Source organism: Vicugna pacos, chromosome 13 (genome assembly GCF_048564905.1).
Source record: "Vicugna pacos chromosome 13, VicPac4, whole genome shotgun sequence".
In the NCBI taxonomy this organism is placed as follows: Eukaryota; Metazoa; Chordata; class Mammalia; order Artiodactyla; family Camelidae; genus Vicugna; species Vicugna pacos.
Window position 1 is genome coordinate 50686780 of NC_132999.1, and position 23259 is coordinate 50710038.

The 23259-nt window shown below is 52.8% G+C and overlaps 2 protein-coding genes and 1 long non-coding RNA gene across 12 annotated transcripts in view; 2 read left to right on the forward strand and 1 right to left on the reverse strand.

The window, feature by feature from the left end:
• The window catches only part of STPG1 (sperm tail PG-rich repeat containing 1), a 42825-nt gene extending 36489 nt beyond the window's left edge, over positions 1-6336 (forward strand). For 3 of the 5 annotated variants that reach the window (XM_072975105.1, XM_072975107.1, XM_072975106.1), the window contains 2 exons: positions 3102-3292; positions 4048-6336. In XM_072975105.1, coding sequence (XP_072831206.1) covers positions 3102-3292; positions 4048-4124 — 268 coding nt within the window. In that variant the 3' untranslated portion in view covers positions 4125-6336. The remainder of the gene's footprint in view (positions 1-3101; positions 3293-4047) is intronic. The other 2 variants (XR_012079400.1, XR_012079401.1) reach the window with 2 other exon arrangements.
• A 2330-nt stretch (positions 6337-8666) lies between these two features.
• GRHL3 (grainyhead like transcription factor 3) overlaps positions 8667-23259 on the reverse strand; it is a 34053-nt gene continuing 19460 nt past the window's right edge. For all 6 annotated transcript variants that reach the window (XM_006196778.4, XM_072975110.1, XM_072975112.1 and 3 more), the window contains 8 exons: positions 21073-21231; positions 20510-20588; positions 20244-20377; positions 18494-18528; positions 17186-17274; positions 16262-16347; positions 13753-13817; positions 8667-9618 (listed from right to left, as the gene is read on the reverse strand). In XM_006196778.4, coding sequence (XP_006196840.1) covers positions 9504-9618; positions 13753-13817; positions 16262-16347; positions 17186-17274; positions 18494-18528; positions 20244-20377; positions 20510-20588; positions 21073-21231 — 762 coding nt within the window. In that variant the 3' untranslated portion in view covers positions 8667-9503. The remainder of the gene's footprint in view (positions 9619-13752; positions 13818-16261; positions 16348-17185; positions 17275-18493; positions 18529-20243; positions 20378-20509; positions 20589-21072; positions 21232-23259) is intronic.
• Positions 21227-23156, forward strand: LOC140700766 (uncharacterized). The gene is made up of 2 exons (XR_012079404.1): positions 21227-21446; positions 22521-23156. It is a non-coding gene; the product is annotated as an uncharacterized lncRNA (long non-coding RNA).

Below are 23259 nucleotides of genomic sequence, written 5' to 3' on the forward strand. Positions count from 1 at the left end.
ATAGGGACCAGGGCCTCAGAGATGGAGGAGACACTATCCTTTCCCTTAAAGAGCCAGGCAAGAAGCAGCCTAGAAAATCTAGTGGGTTTTGTGCAAAGGAGAATGGCTACAAAGTACCGAGGGGCCAGCTACCCTGAGCCCAGAGCTCTCATAAAAATTGTCTAGTGTCTTCTTGCAACTCTCCCACAGGTCAGGACTGCAGAGTTTACAGATGACGGTAGACTCACCAGGGCGATGGAGTAGAGAAGGGAAGGCGGGGAAGGGGAAGTGGAGAGTGAGTCTGAGTTTGCCGGGAAAGTAGGTGCTCCTGGCGGGAGGAACAGCATGACAAAGGCATGGAGTTGCTGGACAGTGTCGTGCTGGGTGTTTCTGGGAGCAGGGGCTCGGAGGTTGGGCTGGATGGGGAGGCCATGGTAGGAGCTTTTCTGTAGCTCCTCCTCAGGGTCTGTGACGGTGGGGGATGGTCAGAAACACGGGAGAGCCACCTGGAAATTGTGGGTGGAAGGAGAGTTGCAGGCAGCCCAGTAGGCTCAGCCTCTGGCTCCTGGGCCCCGATTCCTGCAATGTGGAGCCGCAGCTTGTCCCTCCCCACAGCTTGTGCCCCTGCTGTTTCCTCCAGGGAAATGCCCCCTTCTCCACCTTTTCTACCTGAAGAATTCCTGCATACCTTTCGGGGCAACTGTTACCTCTTCTAGGGTAGATTTCTGGATTCACCACGTCAGAATTAGTCTCTCTCACTTCTATTCTAACATTTCACGTTTTTAAAAACTTTTGATGCGCGTAAAGCACTCATTAGTCATCATAACACCCCCGGGCAGCAGGTATTATTATCCACCGTTTTAAAGAAGAAGAAAATAAGGCTTAGGGAGGTTGGGAGACTTGTCTGAGGAGACACCGCTAGTGAGTGAGTGGGGAGGCGGAGAGTCAAACTCAGGTCTGCCTGAGGGCGAGGCCTGTGCTGTTTCAAGTTGTCACTAGCAGGCGATTGTCGAGCCCTCGGGAGCACCAGGCTCTGTGTCTCAGCACAGAACAGTCGGGACTCCCCAGAGTGCCCGGCATGTGGCTGACACTCTCCAAAGCTCCAGTCCCATGGGGCGACCTCGTACACGGGTTGGCTTATTCCAGCTCTAACTTCCAGGAGTTAAGCCTGTCTCTCAATGACGCCAGTCACACAGTCATCAAACTTCTGTTGATGAATGGTTTGAATGGGTGACACAAGCCAGACCAAGGAGAAGCCAGCTTTATTTACAAGGGGAGAGTGGTGGATCTCACACTATAACGGGTTCTTCATGCTACCTGGAGGGGAAGAAAGGAGGCAGCTTCCCCTCCTTTTCCTGTGGGCACTTTTATTCTAAATATGAGCATCCAAGCCAGCCGTTCCTCCATCCCAAGATGTGAACCTCAAGCAGATTTACGATAGTGCCCTCCCCTGGCAGTGGGGGTGTCCACCCTGCCTCAAGGTAACTCTGGTGAGGGGTCCCCTAATCTCCCTTTCCTGTGGCACCATTGCTCCTCTGAGACCAGGCAGCAGGTAGCGGTGCTGCAAGGATCGTAGTAATAGCAACGACTACTTTTACTGAGCACTTACCGTGTGCTGCTGGGGCCCTGCTAGGCGTCTTGCATACCTTTAGCTGGGTCATCAACTCCCTCACAAGGAGTGAAAGTTACTGCTCCTCGCTGCAGGAACAGAGAGGTCGAGGGACTTGGCCGAGTGGCATTCAGACTCAGGTCTGTATGGTTCTAAAACTCCACATTTCCCCTCTGCCGTGATGCCTTCCCCACGCTGCTGGGCACCGAGGCTGGAGTCCTGGTGCTGGCACTGCCACTGATCCGCTCTGCGGCACTGGGGGACTTACTTTCTCTCTCTGGGCACTACCTTCTTTAGCAAAATAAGGAGATTGGATAAGACATTTCTAGGTCCCCTCTAGCTCTCCGGGTTTAAGAACCTCTACTTCAGAAGGTGTTGGCCAAAGGGCATCAGAGTTCCAGCGGCCATGAGTCCCAGTCCCCTCCTCTGTTAAGATGGGTTGGCTTCAAGTTGGGGTGAGTCTCTTGTGGCCGTTCAGTGAGCTGAGGAGTTTATCTTCTCATTTGGTGAGAGACCTTGGAAGGAGCTTCAGGTGTGAAGCAGAAGCAGGCAGCCCTTCTAGAGCATGGCAGGAAGGCAGGTGATCTCCGCAACAACCCCAGGGCTCCTGGCAACCCAGCGGATTGAATCCAGGCCTGATGGGAGGTCTCAGCTGAAGGGATCTCAGAGGTCATCATGTCTATCGCCTCATCTTACAGATGGGGAGACTGAGCCCCTGAGTGAACTAGTGACAGAGCCGCAGCTCCAGTACAGGTTCTATTTCCCTTTCACTTATTCTCTTAATACCAGGCATAAAAGACCCCCTTCCCTGAAGGAGGGGCAGACAGACCTGAAAACAGTTGCTGTCGAAGCGGTGACTGTCATTCAGAGGTCTGTTGATTTCCATCAAATCCAGTATTTTTCCACTCCTGCACCCTGCTTTGCCAGAAAGATATTTAATAAGTTTCTGGAACGTCAATGCTTGAGCGGCCTCCAGAGATCTACTCGTCTTGGGATGGCAAATCCTTGGAATTTGGGATGCCTCTTCCCATTTCCTGGCCACAGCAGACATCACAAGCGGATCACCAGTGCTCTCCCTGCAGAGCCCAAGTGAGGCCTCAGTTCTTTACATGGAGCTCCAGCCAGGCACTACCAATTGATCAGAGTTGGCCCATGGCATAAATGCCGCCTGGCATTCCTGATTAGCTCACCGACATTGTCTACAACAGCGAGTACTGAGCTCCCTCTTTGTGCTGGGCCCTGTCCTGGCTTCTGTGTTTTAGGTGTATTATCTCATTTAACCCTGACAACAAGCCTACGAGGTGGTACTATTATGACTGCCATTGTGCTGGGAAGGAGACTGAGGTCCAGGGGCCCCCCGGCTCACTAGCAGTGGTGCCGGAAGAGGAAACAGGTCTTCTGGTGCCATGTCCAGTCCTCGCAGATGGCTGGGCTCTGGGCAGGTCTTCGCAATGTCTGAAAACTTGCCATTTCCCCACTACACTGATAGCTTCCCATTTTGTCTTTTCTGAAGGAGAAACCCTGTCCTGAACTTCTCTGCCCAGCCTTTGCCTTTGCCTCCGAAGCCGCCTCTTCCGGGCCCTGGTCAGTATGAGATCGTGGACTGTGTGGGGCCCCCCAAGCATTTCGTCAAGAGTGCATCCTTTGTGTCCAACACCAGCCGGTGGACAGCGGCGCCGTCCCAGCCAGGCCTGCCCGGCCCAGGTCAGAGGATTGTTTTAAATGATTGTAAAAACCAAATCTGGAATTGTTTGTCATTCCTGGACCATCAGATGCCCCTGATTTATAGGCTGTTTGCCAAATAGTTTACGGGGGTTAGAGTAGATCTAGAAGACTTCTCAGCTTAGACTTTCAGAATATGAAAGTTTTGTTGCTTTTTTTTTTTTTAAGGTGAAAGGGCTCTTAGAGATGCTCCAGGCCAGGGACTTATAACTGAGGACTGTGACTGTTCAAGAGGCTCAGAGATGGGCTCCAGGGGGTCTGTGACCCTGAAATTGTCTGCAGGCTTGGAGCACACAGACATTATTTTCTGGGGAAAGGAGCCATAGCTTTTGTCAAAAAAGTTCATATTCTTCAAAATGTTTAGGTCGTGGCCCTAGTCTGGCCGGGCCACCTTACAGAGGGGGAAGGCCCAGGGAGCGAGGTGCACACAGACCCACAGTGGGCGGGTGGCAGGGGAGAGGCCGGGCTCTCTCCCCTTTATGCTGTGTCCGTCATGAAATAAACCAGGGCTCCCCCAGAGCAGCTCTTTCAAGACATCTAGTTCCACCCCCTTGTACAGGTGAGCTCAAGCGGTGGGCCCCCGGGACCCCTGGGCCAGTCTCTTCCTCTCTGTCTCCCCACATGGAAGACGCAGTGGGTGCAGACGGGGCCCCACAGGCCTGCTGGCTCTGACACAGAACGCCAGGGCCTTGAGAACTGGCCTTTTTCCTCTCAGTGCCATCTCTCTCTCCCTACAGCCACATACAAGCCGGAATTCCCTGGAAAACTGTCCTTTCTCTACAATGAGGACAACAAATGGATCCCAGTGCTGTAGTCACCTCACGCAAGCTCAAGGGGAGCCTGGCCCCCAGCTGCCCACCTGGGTGCCCTAGAAGTTTCATTCAGAGACTACACATTTCCTGTGTGTCAGCTGATGACTTGGGGCAAGCTCTGCCACCAAGCCTGGTGTTACAGTTGGGCTGCTGCATTTGTCCTTGTCGTGAACTGCCCCCTGGAGATTGGACCCCACCCCACCGACTCCAGTAGTTTCCTGAGCAGAATGAAAAGTGGGCCGAGCCCCTCTGTTACTTGCATGCACCGGTCGGGGCTGCTTCTGCGTGCCTGCCCCCAGACCTGAGGGGTTCCTGAAGCCCAGACTCCAGGAGAAGGCAGCCATGGCAGATGCCCTGTCTAGAAGCCTTCTGCTGGGCCAGGGCTCAGGGGCCCAGAGAGCACTACAGGACAGACAGCACAGGGCCGTGGCCCCGGCACGCTCCCATACTTCTGGCCTTGACTTCCAGGCTCCTCCTGGAGTTCCAGGAGCCAGGAAGGCCCAGAGGCACTTGTGACAGGGACACGAAGGGTTGGCCTGGCCCTTGCCCCCAGCTTGGCTTTTGTCTCTCATCTCAAGAAGAGCAGTAGCCAGTCACCATGGTCACAGGAGCATATTACCCCACTTCTGGAGAGGCCACCACATCTGTTTATTGGCTCTGTGTTTCGGGGGCAGGACCCTGGTGGAGCCAGAGCCCTGGACACAGCGGGCCTCAAGAGCACCTGCAGGTTCTTACTTTCACCCGGCCTGTCCCCTTCCCTGGTCCGGTCTCCGTCCCCTCTCACCTTCTGCTCAAGTTTGACATGATTGTCAATGGATCTTTTCTGTCCTGCCAAGTCATTCCCTCTCAGCAAGAGGTAAAGATTCTCAAAGAACCAGAGGAACTGGAGTTAACCACACATCCCTCTTTCCCAGCTGTTGACAGTCCTGCGTCCTCGGGCCTCACTCCCCCTTGGTCTCTCCTGTGACTTTCCTCCCAGAAGGTTAGTCCAGAGCTGGTCACTGATTGGCTTTTGGTGCGGGCAGAGGGGGAAGAGGGAGAGAGAAGGATGCAATAACGTGTCATATTAAACTGAGTTCTCACTTCTCACAAAAGCTGGCCTTTTTGTGAACCTCAGATTCCCACAAGTGCCCCACCGCTTTGGGACGACTGACTGGGAGGCGGCCTGGAGCCCGGCGCCAAGTGCGTCCAAGGTCTGGATTACAGGTGACACCTGGTGCTGCCGTCCACTCAGCTTGGGTCCTCAGCTTCTCCCTGAGGTGAAGAGTTGGATCAGAATTTGGGGGCTCAAGGTCAAGCACTTCCCGGGCTGGAAGGGCAAGGCAGGAGACAAAACACAAGAGGCAGGAGGGGGTCCGGGAGCTGAGGCCGCTGCCCACCTAAAGGGGTGTCTAGCACAGGGCCAGCTCCCGGCTGCCACATCTGCAAAGTTTTCAGCAGCATCTGGGAGATCTCAAAATGTGAAACCACTGGACTGGAGATCTTGGCAACCATAGTTCAATTGAAATTTTTTTGTTCAGGCTAAAGGAAACTCTTCTGATGGCCATCAGTTGTCCACTTGGGTGCTGGAAGGTCTAGAAGACTCCTTCAAGGCTGACACTTGAAGCTGTACCTTTCTTTGACTTTGGACTCTTGACAATGGGGCCAGGCCCCAAGGTCTTGGTTTTGAGGTCCCTCTGACCCTAGGGGTTCTTAGCAGACCACTGGGCTGGAAGCAGCCAGGCCTGGAGTCCCTGTGGGCAGGGCTGGTGGGAATGCATGGAGAACAAGACAGGACTCTCCTCCAGCGGCGGGGCTGAGCACGGAGGTGAAGGCTTCTTTCTAGAAGCCGCTCAAATGGGGTCAGGAAAGAGGAGACCCTGGAAAGAGAGTGACAGGGCTGCTCTCGGCCAGTTGGAATCCAAGTCCCATAGAAGACACAGCTGGAGCTGAGGTCCTGTGCTCAGAGGGTCTGTCTTGATTGTATCTACCCTCTCTGAAGATGTCATCGGCAGCTCACAGCTCTGTCCAGCCCAGTGGTTCTCAAGCCCAACTGTAAGTAGGGTCACTTTAGGAGCTGTTACAGACACAGACTGCCCAGGCCTGACCCTCATGGCTCTGACTGAGGTCAGGTCTGGGCATTGGTATCTTTACTAAAGTTCTTGGTAGGATTACAAAGTGTCTAGTTAGGGTTAGGATACGCTGATAGTTTAATAAAGTGTTTTCCAAATTTTATTGTGCATGCAAATCACTTGGAGACTTCACTAAAAGATTCTGTAGGTCTGGGTGGGGTCTGAGAGTCTACATATCTTTTGCTTTTTTTTTTTTTAAATTGAGATATAATTGACATAGAATTGACATAACGTTGTATTAGTTTTAGGTGAATTTCTGACAAGCTCCGAGGTGCCAGCCCTGCTGGTCCATGGACCACACTTAGAGCAGCAAGGGTCTAGTATATACACGGAATTGTCGAACTGTTCATCTGGCCCTCCCCGTTCATCCATCTGCCTGTCCACTTGTTTATGCTTCCTTCCCGCCCTTCCTCCTTCCCGTCCTTCTCCTCATTATCTCATTATTCTTTCATTCCCTCACTCCTACGCTCCTCATCCATCGCTTTCTTCCCTCACTATTCACTGTCTGTCTGCCATGCAAAGCCACCTACAGGCAGAGGATGGCGTGTCCACCAGCCACCAGCTGCCTGTCTAAAGTGACCCCTGTTTGGAAAGGACTTACTTTCATTCCTTGCACCTTTTCACTCTTTGGAGGACAATCCTGGTGTGGCCGCTGTTGGGCTCAGGAGCTGCCCTTTATCCCTGACCTTCTCTGAGGGCAGGGCAGAATTTCCTCAAGCCTCGCAGGGCTCTGTCTGATGTCCGATGGCCTTCCTGGGCACTGGAAACCTCTTCTCTTTGCATGGAGGGGAGAGCAGTGGGCCCAGTGGCTTTGCTGGAGGCTGCTGGCCCCCATCCTGAGCTCTGCACTGACACCGATAGCTCCCTGTGCGTGTTTGTCCAGGCAGACACTGGCGGGTTACAAAGACATCAAGGCTTGTGTAAGGACGGCCTCTTTGGAGCAGTGGTTCTTGGCCTTGAGTGCACACTGCAGTCACCTGGGGGGCTTTAAAATACTGTGGCCTGGGCCCCAACTCGAGAAATTCTGATTTAATTGCTCTAGGTTACAGTCTGGGCAGGAGGAATAAAAGCTGCCTAGGTGATCCCAGGGCAGTGGAAGTTGAACAGGGCCGTCTTCCTGCTTCCAGGGGCTCTGGAAGGAAACGAGCAGCTGCTGGCAGCCTGGCGTGCCTCGCGGCGCTGCCGCTCTGCACACACAGCGCCATTTCACCCTCACACGCAGCCACCTGCTCTGACGTTCAGGATGATGTCACGGCGGCAAGGCCCGGAGTGGGCAGGGCAACTCAGGGGTCTCCGCGGGTCCCTGCAGCCGTGCCAGCCACGCCGAGTTGGAGCCTGAGGCCAAACACCAGTAATACTGATCCTGGCTTCAAAGGTCTGGTACTTCATTCATGGTTTTCGTTTTGTTTTTTTGGCCTTAATTAAAAAACAAAACAAACAAAAGTTGCATTAGGGTGACTGGGTTCTTGGCGCCTCCTAATTTTTGCACCTGAGGCTTAGGGCTCCCCTTGCCTGACCCAAGTCCTGGCCCCGAGGCTTGGGAATTAGGACTCTAGACTGATTGTCAGAGCTGGAAGGCCCTTGGAGACATCCATGGTTTTCAAACTATTTTTGAAAGTTTAGTTCAGACAAAAGTTTATGAGAAGTCTTAGTACGAAAATGGAGGAAAGCAGAACTGCCGTAACTGAAGTCTGGGGAAGATGTCCAAGGGCTGCTCACCTGCCTGCCTCTCCCCCACATCATGTGGGCCCTTGAGACCCACCAGTGAACCCCAGGGCTCTAAAGATGAGTGCTACCCGATGACTCAGGTAGGCCACACCCCTCATTTTATAGCCAAAGCAGCTGAGGACTAGAGACGGTGGAGTGCCGGTAAGCCGGAGGAGGACAGACAGAAGGATGCTCTGACTTGTCACCTGTCCTCTAGGGGAAATAACCACTGATTTGTAGCATTTGTCAATTCCTGTGGTGTAAGCACTCCCTCCGACATAGCAACATGACGTCACTGGCTGCAGAGTTGGGGAGAATTGGGCACGATGGCTCCCATGAGCTGCTGGGAGCCAGCTCCAGGAGGAGCGAGCCGGTGGAGAGCAATGGGACAGGACTGGCACTTGAGCTCAGGTGATACCACCCCCGCCCCAGGCTCTGTGCACTGCCCCCCACCATGAGGCCTCGTTAGGGCATCCGGGAACTTCTTCATCTCCACAATCGCTGATTCCGAGGTCATGATGTTCAGCCTGTGGGCCACACAGGACAGGCCACCCAGGACCATGCCGGGCGTCAGGACTTGATGCCTTCCGGGGGGGCCCTTCTGCTTCACCAGGCCTAGCACTGCCCACCATCCTTCAAGTCCAAGGCAAACCGCTCACAGGACAGAGAAGAGAAGCCTTACTTTCACCCTCTCTTTCTGGAAGACTTTCACAAGAGGAACAAGTGTAGCATTTGAAGCAATCCATAAGTAGAATTTATTACTAAATACCATATGAGTATACAAAATGTATAACTGAATAACAGCTAAAAAAAGTCCAAGAAATGTGAAATACACATTTTTTGAAATGATAAAAATGTATCCATGAAAAATATAAAATGTTGCATATATATATACAATATATACTTATATATATATAACATAAATGAAAATTGTAAATAAGAAATGTATGTAACAGTGAGCAGGCGTGGTAGTCTTTTCACACAGAGGCCACTTTGTTCCCGTCGATCGCTCTGATTCCCATCCTGCACTGGGGAAGTCTGTGAGGAGAGTGTCTCCATGACTGTCTTTTAAAAGTCATTTGCACTGAAAATCAAGAGTTTTCAAGTTAACTAACTGACCAAAGGGTGAGAAATCCTTGGTCTGAAGTGGATGGAAGCATCAAGAATAGGGTGAAGAGTCAAGTCCACCTGGGGACGCAGGTCCACTTCCCCCTCCTGGACCGGCTGCCTGCAGGAGATCGGCTGCAGAGAAGGGTCACTTGAGGCGGAAATGGTCTGTTGGGCATGTTAACCAAGATGGCACTGTCTCTGGATGGGCAGGCTCTGGCAGGAAGTTTAGAGAGTAGATTCAAGCATAATGGGGGTTCAGATCAGGACACCTCCCAGGCCCCTTCCTGGCCTTGATGTCAGGGTTTGTGACTCGAGGGCCTCTTCCTTCAGGGAAGGCATTCAAGTAACAGCACTGAGGCATGAGGAGAGGTTGTGTGTGGCGTGGGGCCCCTTCCCAGCTGGCTCCTGGCTGGTGCCTACTTCAAGAGGACTGAGGGTGTCAGTGCTCAGGCTCTACAGCTCCTGGAGGATGATCTGAACCTTGCCGTCCAGCTCCCCCACGTCCAGCAGGAAGGCGACATGGTTGCTGTAATGCTGGATGATGTTGTTGTCCATGTTGACCAAGATTCTGGAAGAGAAGAGACATGGTTAGAATGTGACAGGCCCCTTGTTTACACGGCCTGAGTAAAGGGTGACAGTAATGGTCACTACCAATCAGGCGCCCCTAGCACTTGAGGCACCACTCAGATTTTCTCTCAGACCCTCATAACAACCTGCAAGGTGGGCATTCACTGCCCCACTTTACAGGGGAGGACACAATTCCCCAGTGGCCGAGCTCAAACCAAACCCAAGCCTGCTGGCGACCACACCCACCTACCTCCCAGATGGCCTCTCCTGATACGCACATGGATGCCTTTAAGCAACAAACACATAGATGTGGGGAAGATGCAGGGCTCCCTGGTCACCAGGCCAGAGGGAGCACTCAGACACAAGGCATGAGTTCAAGTGTGGGAGGAATGGTGGGTGGACCAGTGAGGTTTGGGTTCAACAAGAGGCTGTGATATGTCACTCAGGTGTGACTGCCTGAGCCAGAGGCAGGAGCCACACAAGCCACCCTCAGTTTCACCCCAGGGAGCTGAAATCTCAGGGATGGCACCATGGACTTTAGGGGCCTGACCTTCTCTCCACCCCAGCCCACCCCTCAGCCGCCTTCAGGCAAGGACCTGGGCCAACCTGAGAGGGACAGAGCCTCTGTGACTGTGACCCTCTGCTGGGGGTCAAAGCCATGCTGTAGCCAAGGGTACCCCGATAGGAGCTGCCTCTCTCGTGAAGGACCCACCAGGCGGGGACCTGACTTGAGCACAGCAGCTTTCCCTTCGGGATGGTGGTGGATGTCTCCCTCCACCTCACCAGCATCTGCTGAGGCCTTTCCATGTGCAGGGCCTCGCTCCAAACACAAACAAGGGCCACACAGAGATCGGAGGTCCTGCCCTCCAGGTGTTTTTCAATCTAGGAGGTCCTGGGAGAGTGAATCCTTATAACTGTATTGCCCAGTTTGTAGATGGGGAAGCTGAGGTTTGAAGGAGCAAAGTCATTTGCCTCGGGTCACAGTTAAGGGTCAGCAGAGCTGGAATCAGAATCCAGACTTTCACCTCTTTCCACTGCATCATTTTTTAAAGAAAACAACAACAAAAACAAAAACCCTATAAATACAAGTTAGGAATTAGCACACGGCAAATCCAGGGCTGAAGGAGAGTTCAGATGAGGCAAGATTATTTAAGTGGGGCAGGAGTCGGGGTGTGAGAATCCCAGACTACTACTACTGGCAGGAAGCAGGAGGCTGCTTTTCTGGGGACCCCGGGGTCGGGGGGAGGGTGGTGGCCTTGTGCCCCTGAATCCCTCACGTCAGGAGGGACAACAAAGACAGCGGTGAGCCGAAGCCTACGGCCTACGTCCAGCTGTCCCTGCAGCAGCATCAAGCAGCTGCTGCTTCCTGGAAGGAGGTCTGGGCTCAGGCTCCAAGGCCGGGGTGCTGACTGCCAGCGTCTAATGACCAGATTCCACTCTTCTGGGTCCTGTTAGAAGTTCATTTCACAGAGAGATCTTTGTCTGGGGGCTGCAGGCTGGGAACAGACCAGAGGGGACCAGGGCTGGGCGCTTTGTAACCGTTGGGTTTTTCGTCTGTCTCACACAGTGGCATTTACTGGGTGCTTCTAGGTGCCGGGCACTGTGTAAATGCCCTACATGCACGAACTTGAAGGCCGCCTCCCTCCCACTCCCAGGCAGGGCCTCTCAGCCGGCCCAGAGCGCACACCCGCGCACAAGGGATCTCAGACAGGCCCACGGACCCCTTCCTCTCAGAGGTCAGTGACAGCTGGGCCCTAGAGGCAGGGGCTTGTCGGGAACTGATATCCCAGAATGCGGGCCTCTTGTCACTTGCCAGCTTCTGGCTGTCTCCTATCCCGCTTCACATGGAACCCCTGGCCAGCTGCCAGCAAAAGCAATGTATTTGTTAATCTTTCAAGCACTCAGCAGTGCTTGTAAAGCTGATTGTATCTACTTTTGTCCAGAGGACTTTCTGGAGGGTTCTGTGAAAATAAACTAGGCCAGCGATCACAATTTCCTGTTCCTCAGATGAAGAGAGACCGTCTCTGAGGGAGACAGCAAATGAGCCTGGCCTCTCCAGTCCCAGGAGGCTCTTTGGAGACTCTTCCCACTTAGGCATCTCAGATGATCCGAGGCCTGAGGTTTTCATGGTTGGTGGTGTAAGGGGTGTGAGTGCTTCTGAAAGGCTGCTGGTGATGCCCTGGGCTATGGGGCTGGGCGAATAAATTGGCCAGCCTGGCCACAGCCTTTATTTGTACACTGCTTAGTGGTTAGAGGAACAAGCAGGAGGCAAGATAAAATAGTGGGTGTGTGTATGGGCTTTAGACAGGCCAGCATTCCTTTTGCAGGTTACTAACTCTGCGACCCTGGGACTACTTTGAACCTCAGTTTTCCTCATCTGTAGAAATAGAGATAATCATATCAAATTCAAAGGGTCAGTGAAATGATGCTCAGGAGTTATTTAACCCAGTGCTTGGCATGTACAAAGTGCTCCACAAATGGAAGTTATTATAATTATGGTTGAAATAGCTGGCTGGGGCTTAAGGGAAAGACTTGCCACTCAGCCCGTGGGGCTGAGGGGTGGGGCATCCTTGTATGCACACCCCAGACCCCTAGATCATACACAAAGGCATTTCCCAGCCCCTCAACACAGCCTGTGGTGGGATCTGTAAGAGAGGCTGGCGGTGACAGGTGGGGTGGCAGCCAGGGGGTGTGGGCACTGGCACTGAAGGGGAAGTGGGGCTAGGCTTGTCCGGGCAAAGCAGAGCCTGCTCTCTGCTATGAGGTGGATTCCACTCTAGAGAGCGTGTGAGCCCCAGTTTGAAACCGAAACTTGGAAGAAAAAAAACACACAAAGAACTCGAGACACTCATACAACCAAAACCAAACGTATCCTTTCCCAGGGGCTACAGGGCTGCACACCTTTCCCCACCCTTCTATGGGAGCCAAAGGGGAGGGAGAGAAGGAGGGAGGCTAGCCTTTGAGGAAGGAGGCGGCCCCTGGGCCTGGATGGGGGGCCTCAGCCCCAGTACAAAACATGCCTCACTTTGCAGTCTTCTGAAAGGAGAGCCCACAGACAACAGCCACAGGGCAAAGCCAGAGCACCTTCCAGGAACAGCTCGTAAGAGGAGCTGGAGGATCAGGCCCGAGCTGTGGGCAGGGGGCCTGAGGCTGTTTCCCAGGACCCCAGTCTTAGGTCTTCTAGGCAGCGAATGGCGGTGACAATTCCTTACCCCCCAGGGGCCCCCACACTGGGCTGGTGAAGTGACCTAGACAGCAAGGGCTGCAGAGGCCCAGCTCACTGGCCCTGACCAAGGGTGGACGCCTGGTAGGGTGGTCAGCACGTGGCCCTCTGCCCAACCCGCCCCAACCCTGGGCTGACAGCAGAGGCACCGCGGTCCTTAGCACTAATCCCCTGGCACCCATGGCAGGTGGCAGGCACTGCCTGGCCCCCTGGAAGATAAAACTTTACTCCCTCCTGTCTCATCCAGACCCAAAGGTGGAGGTCTGTGGAGTATCCCTGCCTGGGCTCCAACTCTCCTTCCAGACTTATTGCCAGCCATTTCCTTCTTGGAACCACTGACTCAGCCAGTAGCAGCTTTGTTGGGCCCTTCTGCCTCTGTACCTTTATTCCACTGCTCCTCCCCTCTGAACATTGCTTAGCATCTCTGAGCCTCAATTTCCCTGTCTGTAAAATGGGTAATGTAGCTACCTCATGGTGTGGCTGTGAGGGTTAAACGAGATAAGCTTAGCCCAGTACCTGGCGCATGGTAGGTGGTCAAGAAAATGACTGTCACTATCATCAGTACCATTACAATCAAATGACTTGGTTATCCAGTGCCCTTGGGATTAGAACCTGGGTCTTCTGACATGTGGCCCTGTGCTTCCCTCTCCACCTGGGTAGGTGGTATATGAAGACCTTTCCATCTGTCTCCTCCTCCTTTCCTTTCCAACAGTGATCACTGTCTGCAGGTGACTGTGGCCTGACTGGGCACGCTCCACCCCAATTTCACATCGCTTCTACCTCTCCACAAAGCCGAGTACAAACACAGCTTTGCCCAGCAGGGAAAACCTGCTGGGAGCTCCCTAAGCCAATATTTTAGAGGGAAAGTGGCAGGGTGGGGAGTGGTGATGGAGAGCTGTACTGGGCACTTACCCCCGCTTGCATTTCTTATAGACTTTGTAAATGTTCTCTTCCGGGAACCCATACTTCTCAGAGATCTGGAAGAGAATGGCAGCGGATTCATTGTCTGCTGCTAAAATTGGATGTATACCAGTCTTTTGATACCATGACTTTTAATTTCCTGATTCTAAAAGTAATATTTATCCATACTGTAGAAAAATACAATGAAGAAGATTACAATCATCCACAATTCTGCTTCCCAGGGATAAACACTAATATTTAGGGGTATTCCTTCCTATCTCTTGGTACATGGATATTTACGTATCCCCCCCAGATAGTTTTACCTACCGTTGTATATTATAAGCCTCCCCACATCACAATGAACTCTTGACAAACAGCATATTTAGTGGTTGTAAAATATCCCAAAGGGCATTTTCCTCAACCCTTGCCTATAGTCGGACATTTAGATTATTCCAGTGCCGAAGGCTCCCCACTTACCAGCTGGCTGACCAGCTGGGCAAACCACTGGTGGAGATGGAAACAGTGCCTAGCTCATAGGTTGCTGGAAGAATTAAATGAATTGGTCCATGTAAAACACTTAGGACAGTTCCTCGCATGTACTAAATAAATGTCAATACTCAATAAATGGTCATTGTTATTATTTTAGAAGTGGAATAGCAGGAATGCTCTTGCCCTCTTGTGAGTGGAGGATAACCCAAACATTTACCCAATCTAGCAGGAATTACTAACCCCATTTGATGGGCGAGGATGCTGAGCTTGAAGAAGATAAAGAATGCACCCAAGGCCTGGCCTAGAATCCAGGCTTTCTGCCCCCATCACATCCCAGAACGTTGGAGCTTAGTCTACGGGTGAGGAAACTGCAGCTCAGAGGCCTATGAGCGACCTATCTGAGCTCACACAGCCAGAGTCATCCCATTTCTCCCCAGGCCTCCTGAGGTTTTCTCTGGTGCAGACAGAACCAGTCTGGTCTCAGCTCTACCACCTGGGGTTGCAGAACTCTGAACAAGTCACCTTACTTCTCTGAGCCTCAGTTTCCTCATTTGTAAAATGGGTCTCATAATAGGATGTACAAACAGGTGGTTCTGCACAGGAATTAAGACGATTACGTCCAAGTCCTGGCGCAGCACCATCCGGGCTTGGTCAGACACTGCTGGTTAGTGTTACTAGCTGCCTTGAAGCCACAGCGAACCTCAGGCCACAGGCTGCAGGCAGAGGTCATCCTGTCACTTCTTTCAGGAAGAGGAGCCTGTTCAGCTCCTTAGCTGGTCTCTGCCTTGACAGAGATCTCTCTAGGCAAGAAAAGTTCTTAGACTACTGAACTTAATGGGGATGTGGCTGGAAGCTACCAGGAAGATCTCAAGTCAGTCTAAGCAAGAATTTAGGAACTTTCTAACTATACGCCATACAAAGACAACTACCTTGTATGGCTGCCCCACAAGGCAACGAGCTCGCCATCCTTGAAGTATACAAGTCAAGAGTGGGCAACCACTTGGAAGGGCTACTGGGGAGCAAGCTCGAGCAGCAGATGGGGAGCTGACCCTTTAAGGTACTGTCCAGCTCAAAGATTCTGAGTCTATATTCTAGTGACATTAATGGCCTTTTGTGAGCCAAGCAGAGCTGATGCTATGTGGAGAGAACAGGATAACATAGCAGAGTGGAGAGAGCCTGGGCTAGAATCCCAGCTCTGTCACTTCTAGTAACCCTGGCAGGTCACCTGACCCCCAGGAGGCTGTTTCCTTATGGAAGTGAGGAGATCATGATAGCATCCACTTTCCAGGGTTGTTAAGAGAACACTGTGAGCAAGCAAATGCAGCATGTCTGACAAGGTGCCTGGCACATAGTGAGTCTTTAATAAAAGGGAGCTACGTTATTATTTGGTTCATTTTCCCTTCCCCAAGCTGACATCTTGGAACCACCTGGCTTTTCTGAGTGGTGGCCCTAGTGGAGGCTGTGTTTGTTTCGTTTTTAGCTGAACCACAAAGCAGTTGTGGGTTTTGTTCAGGGCAGTTTTACCCGCTCTCTGGCGGTTTGGGGGGTTGGGGAAGGTCTCCTGGCCCAAACACCACCTTTAGCTGCCTGGGCCAGCAGCCCCCGCACCAGCCAACCACAAGCTGGAGGAATGAGACCTTCTGGGAAAGAAAAAAGAGTACCTCTGGGGCCTGGCCTTTTTGGGTTTCATTCCCATTAAAACAGAAACAGGTTTGCAAAGCCAACAAAAAGCTCTGGCCTGTCAGACAGCAGCTATCAGATTAAGGAGGATTTATGGTGTGTGCGACTCCCAGGGTGGAGCCAGGGTTCTGGCTGGGAGATAACATCTCAGAGGCACACCCCCAGCAGCTGGGCCCCACAGGTGCCCTCAGATGGGGTGGGACAGGTGGGCTACCAGAAAGCCAACGTTCCAGCATATTCCTTCCCAGGGTCTTCCCATGGGAAATCAGAACTTCATGGTGAAGAGTCAGGAAAGACAGGAGTGCAGAGTGGGGTCCGGTCAGGGCAGGGCGGAATCCACAAGGCCTCTTACCGCATTCCTCAGCCCCTTCAGGTCCGGGGTCTTCAACATGAGGGCGTCAAACACCTCCTCAGTCTCCCGCCGCACGTACAACAAAACTGAGAAGCAAATGGGTGGCTTTTAGTGGTACAAAGGAATATCTTCCACGAGGGTAGAAGAATCTTAAAAAATATTATTTGTAACATAAGACTGATTTTTATAAAAAGAGCAAATCCTTGCTGAGATCTGTGCCCAGGTGGGAAACATCTCACCTGGTTCTGCAGGTCCCACACATTTACACAGACTCTGCTGGTTTTGGTGGGTTTGAATCCCTGCTCTGCCATCTGCCTGCTATGTGACACTGAAGAAGTTCTTTTAACATCACTGAGTCTCATTTTATCCAGATGGAAAATGGAGGCGGTTCCACCCCCTATTTCATAAGGTTGTGGGCAGTATGGACATGACTTTTGGAAACACCAAGTAGGGTGCAAGGCTCAGTTCAAGGATGCTAGAAGCTTTTGATCTCAGTAGCTAGTTGGTTTCCTCTTGGTGGTCAGCTACAGTCACCCTATCCCAGGAAGTTACAGATTTACAGTGTCAAAGGCAGAAAGCCAGGTATTCCCTATGAGCCAAAGTGAGAAGGATGTGCCCAACATCACGAGGCTGCTGCCTTACCAGCTGCCCCAGGACACCCACGTCCGACAAGGTGAGAGGACGCAGAAGCCCACAACTCCATAGCTGTGTCTCCAAGCACCCTGGATGCCCTCCTGACCCCTCCACACCACCGTCAAGCCCTGGCCCAGCCCAGGCTCCAGGAAGGAAAGTAGCCCCTCCCTGCTGGGGTGGGTTTGCCCGGGCTGCCCAGACCAGGGTCAGTCTGAGGCTTTGCGGAAGGCCTCACGGAGAGCTGGGGGCTGGGGAAGGCTCAGAGAACAAACAGGGCGAGAGTGAGGCTACCTCTCTGCAGATCATCTTCCTTGGCCTGTTTGGAGGGCAGAGGCTCAAACTCCTCCGTGAAGGGCGAGCAGGTGCGCTTCAGAGGCAGCCTGTGGGGATGGCAGGGAGAAGCTGATGAGGAGCCTGGGGTGGGGGGGGTTCCAGAGTCTGCAGGGGCCCCAGACGTGAGGAAGACCCCATGAGTGGGGGACAAAGCAGTGGGACAGAGGTTACAGTAGCAGGGTCTGGAGTTGGGCTACATGGGTTCAACTCTCAGCCCTGCTCCTCACTAGCTGGGTGATAGCCTCTCAGTCTCCCCGTGTACAGCGGGGTCACAATGGTAATAATCATGATACTTCGTAAAGTTGTGAGGCTGAAGGAGATACTGCACGCTGCTTTTAGAACAGTGTGTGACACGCAGTAGGGCTTCAATAAATACAGCCTATTGGTTCATCATCAACATTATTCTTTTTTGAAAGAATCAAGTTAGGCATGAGTGGGAGAGGAAGGGCCATGGGTTGTGGAGCAAGGCAGACTTAGGTCCAGGCCTGCCTCTGCATCACAATAGCTGTGTGACCTTGGGCAGGCCACTTCACTTCTCTGGGCTTCATGTTCCTCTTCTACAAGGCAGAGTGGTAACTCCTGCTTGCCTAACTCACTGGGGCTGTTGTGAGGTGATAAGTGACATAATGCGGTGTGAAAGCACCTTATGAAAAGTATTTCTTGTTTATAAGGAAGAGCCTGGTATCAACAACAAATGATCTTCATAAATGCTTTCCCCTTTACAAAGATTCTATTTCCATGCCACCTCTCATACCTGCCTCATCCTCACGAGGCCATTTTCCTCCTCTGGTAGATCTCTAGCTGAGGCTGAAAGAGGTGAGGGGTGTGGAGGCCCTTCCTGAGCTGAAGGGCCCAGGGGCCCAGCCCCTCCCTTGGCCTCTTGGGGTCTGGTGGGTGTGTGCTGGGGGGAGGGCATGTGGGGGTGGATTCCCCTAAGTCCTCAGGCACAGCGTCCCCTCCTTACTCTCGAATCTGCACCACCATCTCAGAGGCTTTTTCTTTCCTAGTTTACAAGCAGGTGTCTCGCCAGAGATTCGCCAACTTCTTACATTAAACAAACCCATAAAAACTCAGGCAGTTTCAGTGGGAAAGGAACATGAATCTGGCTTGGGGGTTGGGGATAGAGTCTCCTGGCTGCTTCCTCTGGGCCTGACCTCTGGCTCGGGGAGGGGGGTGGGCAGCAAAGGGAAGGGCAGGCTAGGAGCATATGAGCAGTAAAAGGGGGACCAGCAGGGAGGTGAGGCCCTTGGCTGCTTCTCCCCGTACCTGTTGGAGCTGCTGTGTCCTGCTGAGAGCACTGCCTGCAATGAAAAGAAAAGAAATTTTCCATCACACGCAGGAAGATGCAAGGAACCCTCAGCTGTTGGAGGCCTTCTGAGATGAAGAATCTTTGTGGGGGGAAGGTGGGGGATGCAGCTTTAATGCTTTTTCAGCTCACTCTGCTCAGATAAGCCCTCTTAAGTGCACTGAGATTTGGAGTTGAAAGGAAGCACCAAACCCAAGTTGGATGAGTCACGGACTCAGTGAACATATGAGGTGCTAAGGAAATGGTGGCAGAATCAACGAGTCCCGTCTGAGCCCCAGGATAACCAGAAGGGCTGGGACTGCAGACCCTCCTACAGGTGATAACTAGGTAATTGGAGCTGAGGGAAAAGGAGGGGAAGGGGCATTCTTTTCGAACCCTCATGTGTGTGGGGCACTGTGCTATCTGGTGCAGCCATCATAAGCCCTACGAGGTGAGACACCCAGGCCCCAGGAGGGCAGAGCCTCCCAGGGCATCACACCACAGAAGGCAGAACTGGGATCCAGACTTGGGCTTTCTGCTCTTTCCACTCCCCTGGTCCTCTCTCTCGGGCTCACAGGTACAAAGACAGGTTCCCCTACTTCTTCCTCTCACAGAAGAGCTGTCAACCTGGCCAAGGGGGTGCCTTAATCTCAAGTGGTCACCTCCCTACTTGAGGCCTCTGGCTGGGGAGAGAGAGTGGGTTAATGCAGCCTCCTGTGTTATGGGAACCACAGAACTACGCCAGGGCAGTGAAGGGGGTGTGGCACACACAGAGGGCTTTAACTGTGTGCCAAGGCCACAATCAGTACTGGCTGCTCTTTTAGCTCCATAATCTATCTTACTGTTGAAGTCAATGTACTGAACACATCTGTACACCAAGGGCCATTTCTGCAGACATTCCCACTAAATGGTGGGGAGCTCAATGGGAGGAAATAGTCAAATTATTTAACATGGAAGCAAACTAGCAGACAGGCTCTGGGATCTTGATTCTGCCGCTGTTTTTTGGGTTTTTTTTGTGTGTGTGTGATGTCTGGAAAATGGAGATCATAGTCTCTACTTCAAAGGACAGTGGTTAGGGGAGATGGGGCAATGCAGCAAAGGGCTGTGCCCGCATAGCTGGCATGGTCAAGGTGTTTGCTGGCTCCCCGTCTTGAGAGGTGGTGTAACTGGTGGTAACGGGCACTGCTTCTGAAGCCAGGCTGCCTGGGTCCCAATCCTGGTTTTGCCATGTACTGTGTAATTTTGGTCTCGATGCTTCAATTTCCACCTCACGACTCCAGGGAGAATAATACAATCAACGTCATAGGACGCAGTGAGTTAAAGGAGATAATGCATAGGTAACGCACGGAAAGCAGTCAGAGCAGCACCTGGTGTAGAGTGAGCGCTGTGACCACTATTATCAGCCCAGCTTTGATGTGGCTACAGTCTATCCTGGGGCTCAGTTATTAGGAACCTCCTCTGTGTGTGCTCTAAGCATGAAGATTTCAAGGTGTATGAAGTCCATTTCTTCATTAACATTCTTCTCTTCAGTAGAAAAGGTAACTAAAGTTATATGACCACATATACATGCTTTTAGTCTCTTAGAATTTTCATCTTGATATAAAAAATATCAGGACCTATCAACATCTAAATTGGCCTGTACCAGCTGAGTGGCAGGTTGCTTCCCCACTGGTCTGCGCTAAGACAGCACCTCCTAAGGGCCAAGACCCCCTCTCTGCCCCAGACCCTCACCCCTCCAGGGCGCTGCAGGCTGGAGAAGTGCACATTGGGGATGAACAGCACCGGTGGGGTCTCCAGGTCTGTCTCAGGCCGCAGGTAGGTGGTCTCATTGCCCCTAAAGCCGGATAGCAGGGAGCCCTTGATGCCTGATGGGGAAAAGAAGACACTGTGCCTTGAGGTCCCTCCACTCATGCCCCCAACCTCTGCCCTCTAGGCTCCTATCCCTTCCACCCCAGCCCAGCCCAGCCCAGCCCAGTCCCTGACCCAGCCCCACTGACCACTGGTGCTGGAGTCGGGGCACTTGACCTTCCTCCGAAACTGCTTCCGCTCGTCATCCCGCATCTTCCTTTCTGCTCCCTGCAGGGCAGAAGGGGAAAGGGGTCACCAAGGGTCTTGGGCCAGCCTTCCGATGCTGCTTTCTTCCCAGAGTGAGACCAGGAAATGGGGAGTTGCCAGCACTCAGCGCAGCTCAGCCCAGCCCTGTCTGAGGTCAGTGTAGCCATGAGAGAGAGAAACAGAAAAGAGAAATAGAGTCAGAGAGAGATAAGAAGAAAGAAAAACATGAAAAAGACAGACACAGAGAGAAAAACATAGAGAGCTATTTATGGAGATTCAGAAAGAGATCTTCAGAAAGAGAGAGCTGAAAGACAGAAATGCAGAGGCAGAGGAAAATATACAGAGACCACGACAGACAAATGACAAGCACACAAAGACAGAGAGAGACATTCAGAGAGCAAGAAACAGAGAGACAGACACTCCCAGAAAGCTGGGGAGGATGCACGGGTGGGGGCTGACCCCCCCCTCCCTCCCAGAGCCCAGCAGGAGGTCCACACCCAAGCACCTTGTCACAAAAGATCTTGATCTGGCAGACAGCACGGTGTACCAGGCGCTCAGTGCCTGAGCCACAGTCATAGGTGTCAATCTGCAGGTTCAGGGGGACACCCTTCACCCCCTTCTGCGAGGAGAAGTCTGTACTGAGGCAGTTGATGCCGATGAACACCTGCGGACAGATGGGGGAGCTAGATAAACAGCCGCCCCAAGTCACCAGCCCTGGTGTTCCATACAACCCTGTGTAACAGCAACTGTGTGCCTGGTGGGCACTCTTTACCTCCCAACGCCCTGGAAGGCAAGCATCACCACCACCTCTCTTTTACTGATGGGGAAACTGATGCTCAGAGAGGCATGGCAGCTGTCCCAAGGCAATGCAGGGAGCGGGTAAGAGAGCCAGAGTTTGAGCCCAGGTCTTGACCAGTGGACAATGCAGTTCCCACTAGATTCCCAATGGCAGCCCAAATGATCAAGGCCCCAGGAGGGAGCTTAAGGGTCCTTTAGGAGCTTGTTTTTCTGTAACTCAGAGCAAGGAGGTAGAGAAGGGCCAAATTCCCTTCCCCCCGGCTTCAGAAGACCGTTTTCCTGCTGGCCCCAGGCCACAGAGGGTGAGACATTGCACCTTTGCACCCCAACCACCAGCTCTAGCTGTCGCTGAACGAGTCACCCCCATTTTACAGCAGAGGAAACGGCAGCTCTCAGCAGGGATGTGACTTGCTAATGTCCACAGGGAGTAGGGCAGGGTGGCAGAGCGGAATGAGCCTGGACGGGGGGCCACCCAGACCTGGGGCGGGAAGCTGGGCTCTGCTAGTCAAGCCATGTGGCTTTGGACAAGTCCTTTAACCTCACGGAGCCTCAGTTTCCTTCTCTGCAAAATGGAGACAATGAAACCCACCCCCCTGCGGCTGAGAGGGTAACTGAGCACAGCGTGAGTGGCTTTGGATACTCTGTAGCTGTTGCTGAGCAGGACAGCTGGAGCCCAGTCTGAAGCCTATGTCTGACTGACAGCAGCCTTTGGCCAGCTCACTGAGTGGCTGCCTACCTGCTGACTCCTCTATGGGGCACCAGGGCCAGACCCAACTCTGGGCTAGCCCTTGTTTGCTGGGACACTTCCCTTGGAAATGACCCTGACCTGAACAGGTAGGGGTGGGGTGTGGTACCTGAGCAGACCCTCTTCCTTCCCTGGCTGTGGGGGCCAGGCTTCCAGGTGCATGCCAGACATACCTCCCCCTCAGCCAGCTCAGCCCTAATGCAGCCCCCGCCCAGCTCACACCTGAGAAAGACCCGGGCCTGGGGGCTTAAGAGGCTGTGAGAAAATCCCCACCGAAACCCACCTCTCCCTTCCCACGAAACTCTTTCCCCTCCTCCCTGAACTGGAAGCCCCAGCTCCTCCTCCAACTCCTGGTGTCTGTTTGAATAATAATAATCCCTCGCCTTTGTGTCTCTCTCTGTTGTTTTCAGAGCGCCTTTACCTCCATTTCTACAGGCAGCCTGGACGGCCCATGAGGCAAGGCATGGACAGGGATTAGCTCTGCAGCTTGTCCAGGCCAGAAATGCCCTTGCCAAGAGGCACTCCCAACCTTGGTCTGATGGGGTAAGCCTGGCCCAGGCAGGTGAAGGTACAGGCCCAAGGTCACCCAGCTCCCAGCTTTCAGACTCATGCCCTTTCCATGAAGCCACTTGTCCAAACAGAAAACCAAGACACAGAGGGACGGGACCCTGAAGCACAGGAGAGTTCAAGGCTGGTCTCAAGCACTAAATGGTTTAATCACTGGTACAAAAAAGAAAAAAATCACCAGAGGCTCCATTTCTTAGGCCTCTCCAACAGGCCTGGCACAGTGCCCATCTCTTTGCCATGCGTGAGCTCATGGAATTTTCACCATAACCCTAGGAGGCAGATTATTCATCCCTTCCTATGGGCTCAAGAAGAGAGGTAACGGATTTCAGCCCTCATCTACCAGACTCCAAAGCACCTCTCCTGCAACACTCTGCATGGGCTTGCAAGTCAGGGAACCTGGCTTGCTGTGTGGCCTTGCACAAGGCTTAGTTTTCCTATCTGGTAAAAGGGTGGACTGGGTTAAACACAACTACCACTTATGTGCCAGGCTGTACTCTACCTTTTATTTACCTCATCTGATCCTCATGCCAACCTGTCAGTGGTGCTATGGTTACACCCCATTTCCAGCCAAGGCGCTGGTCC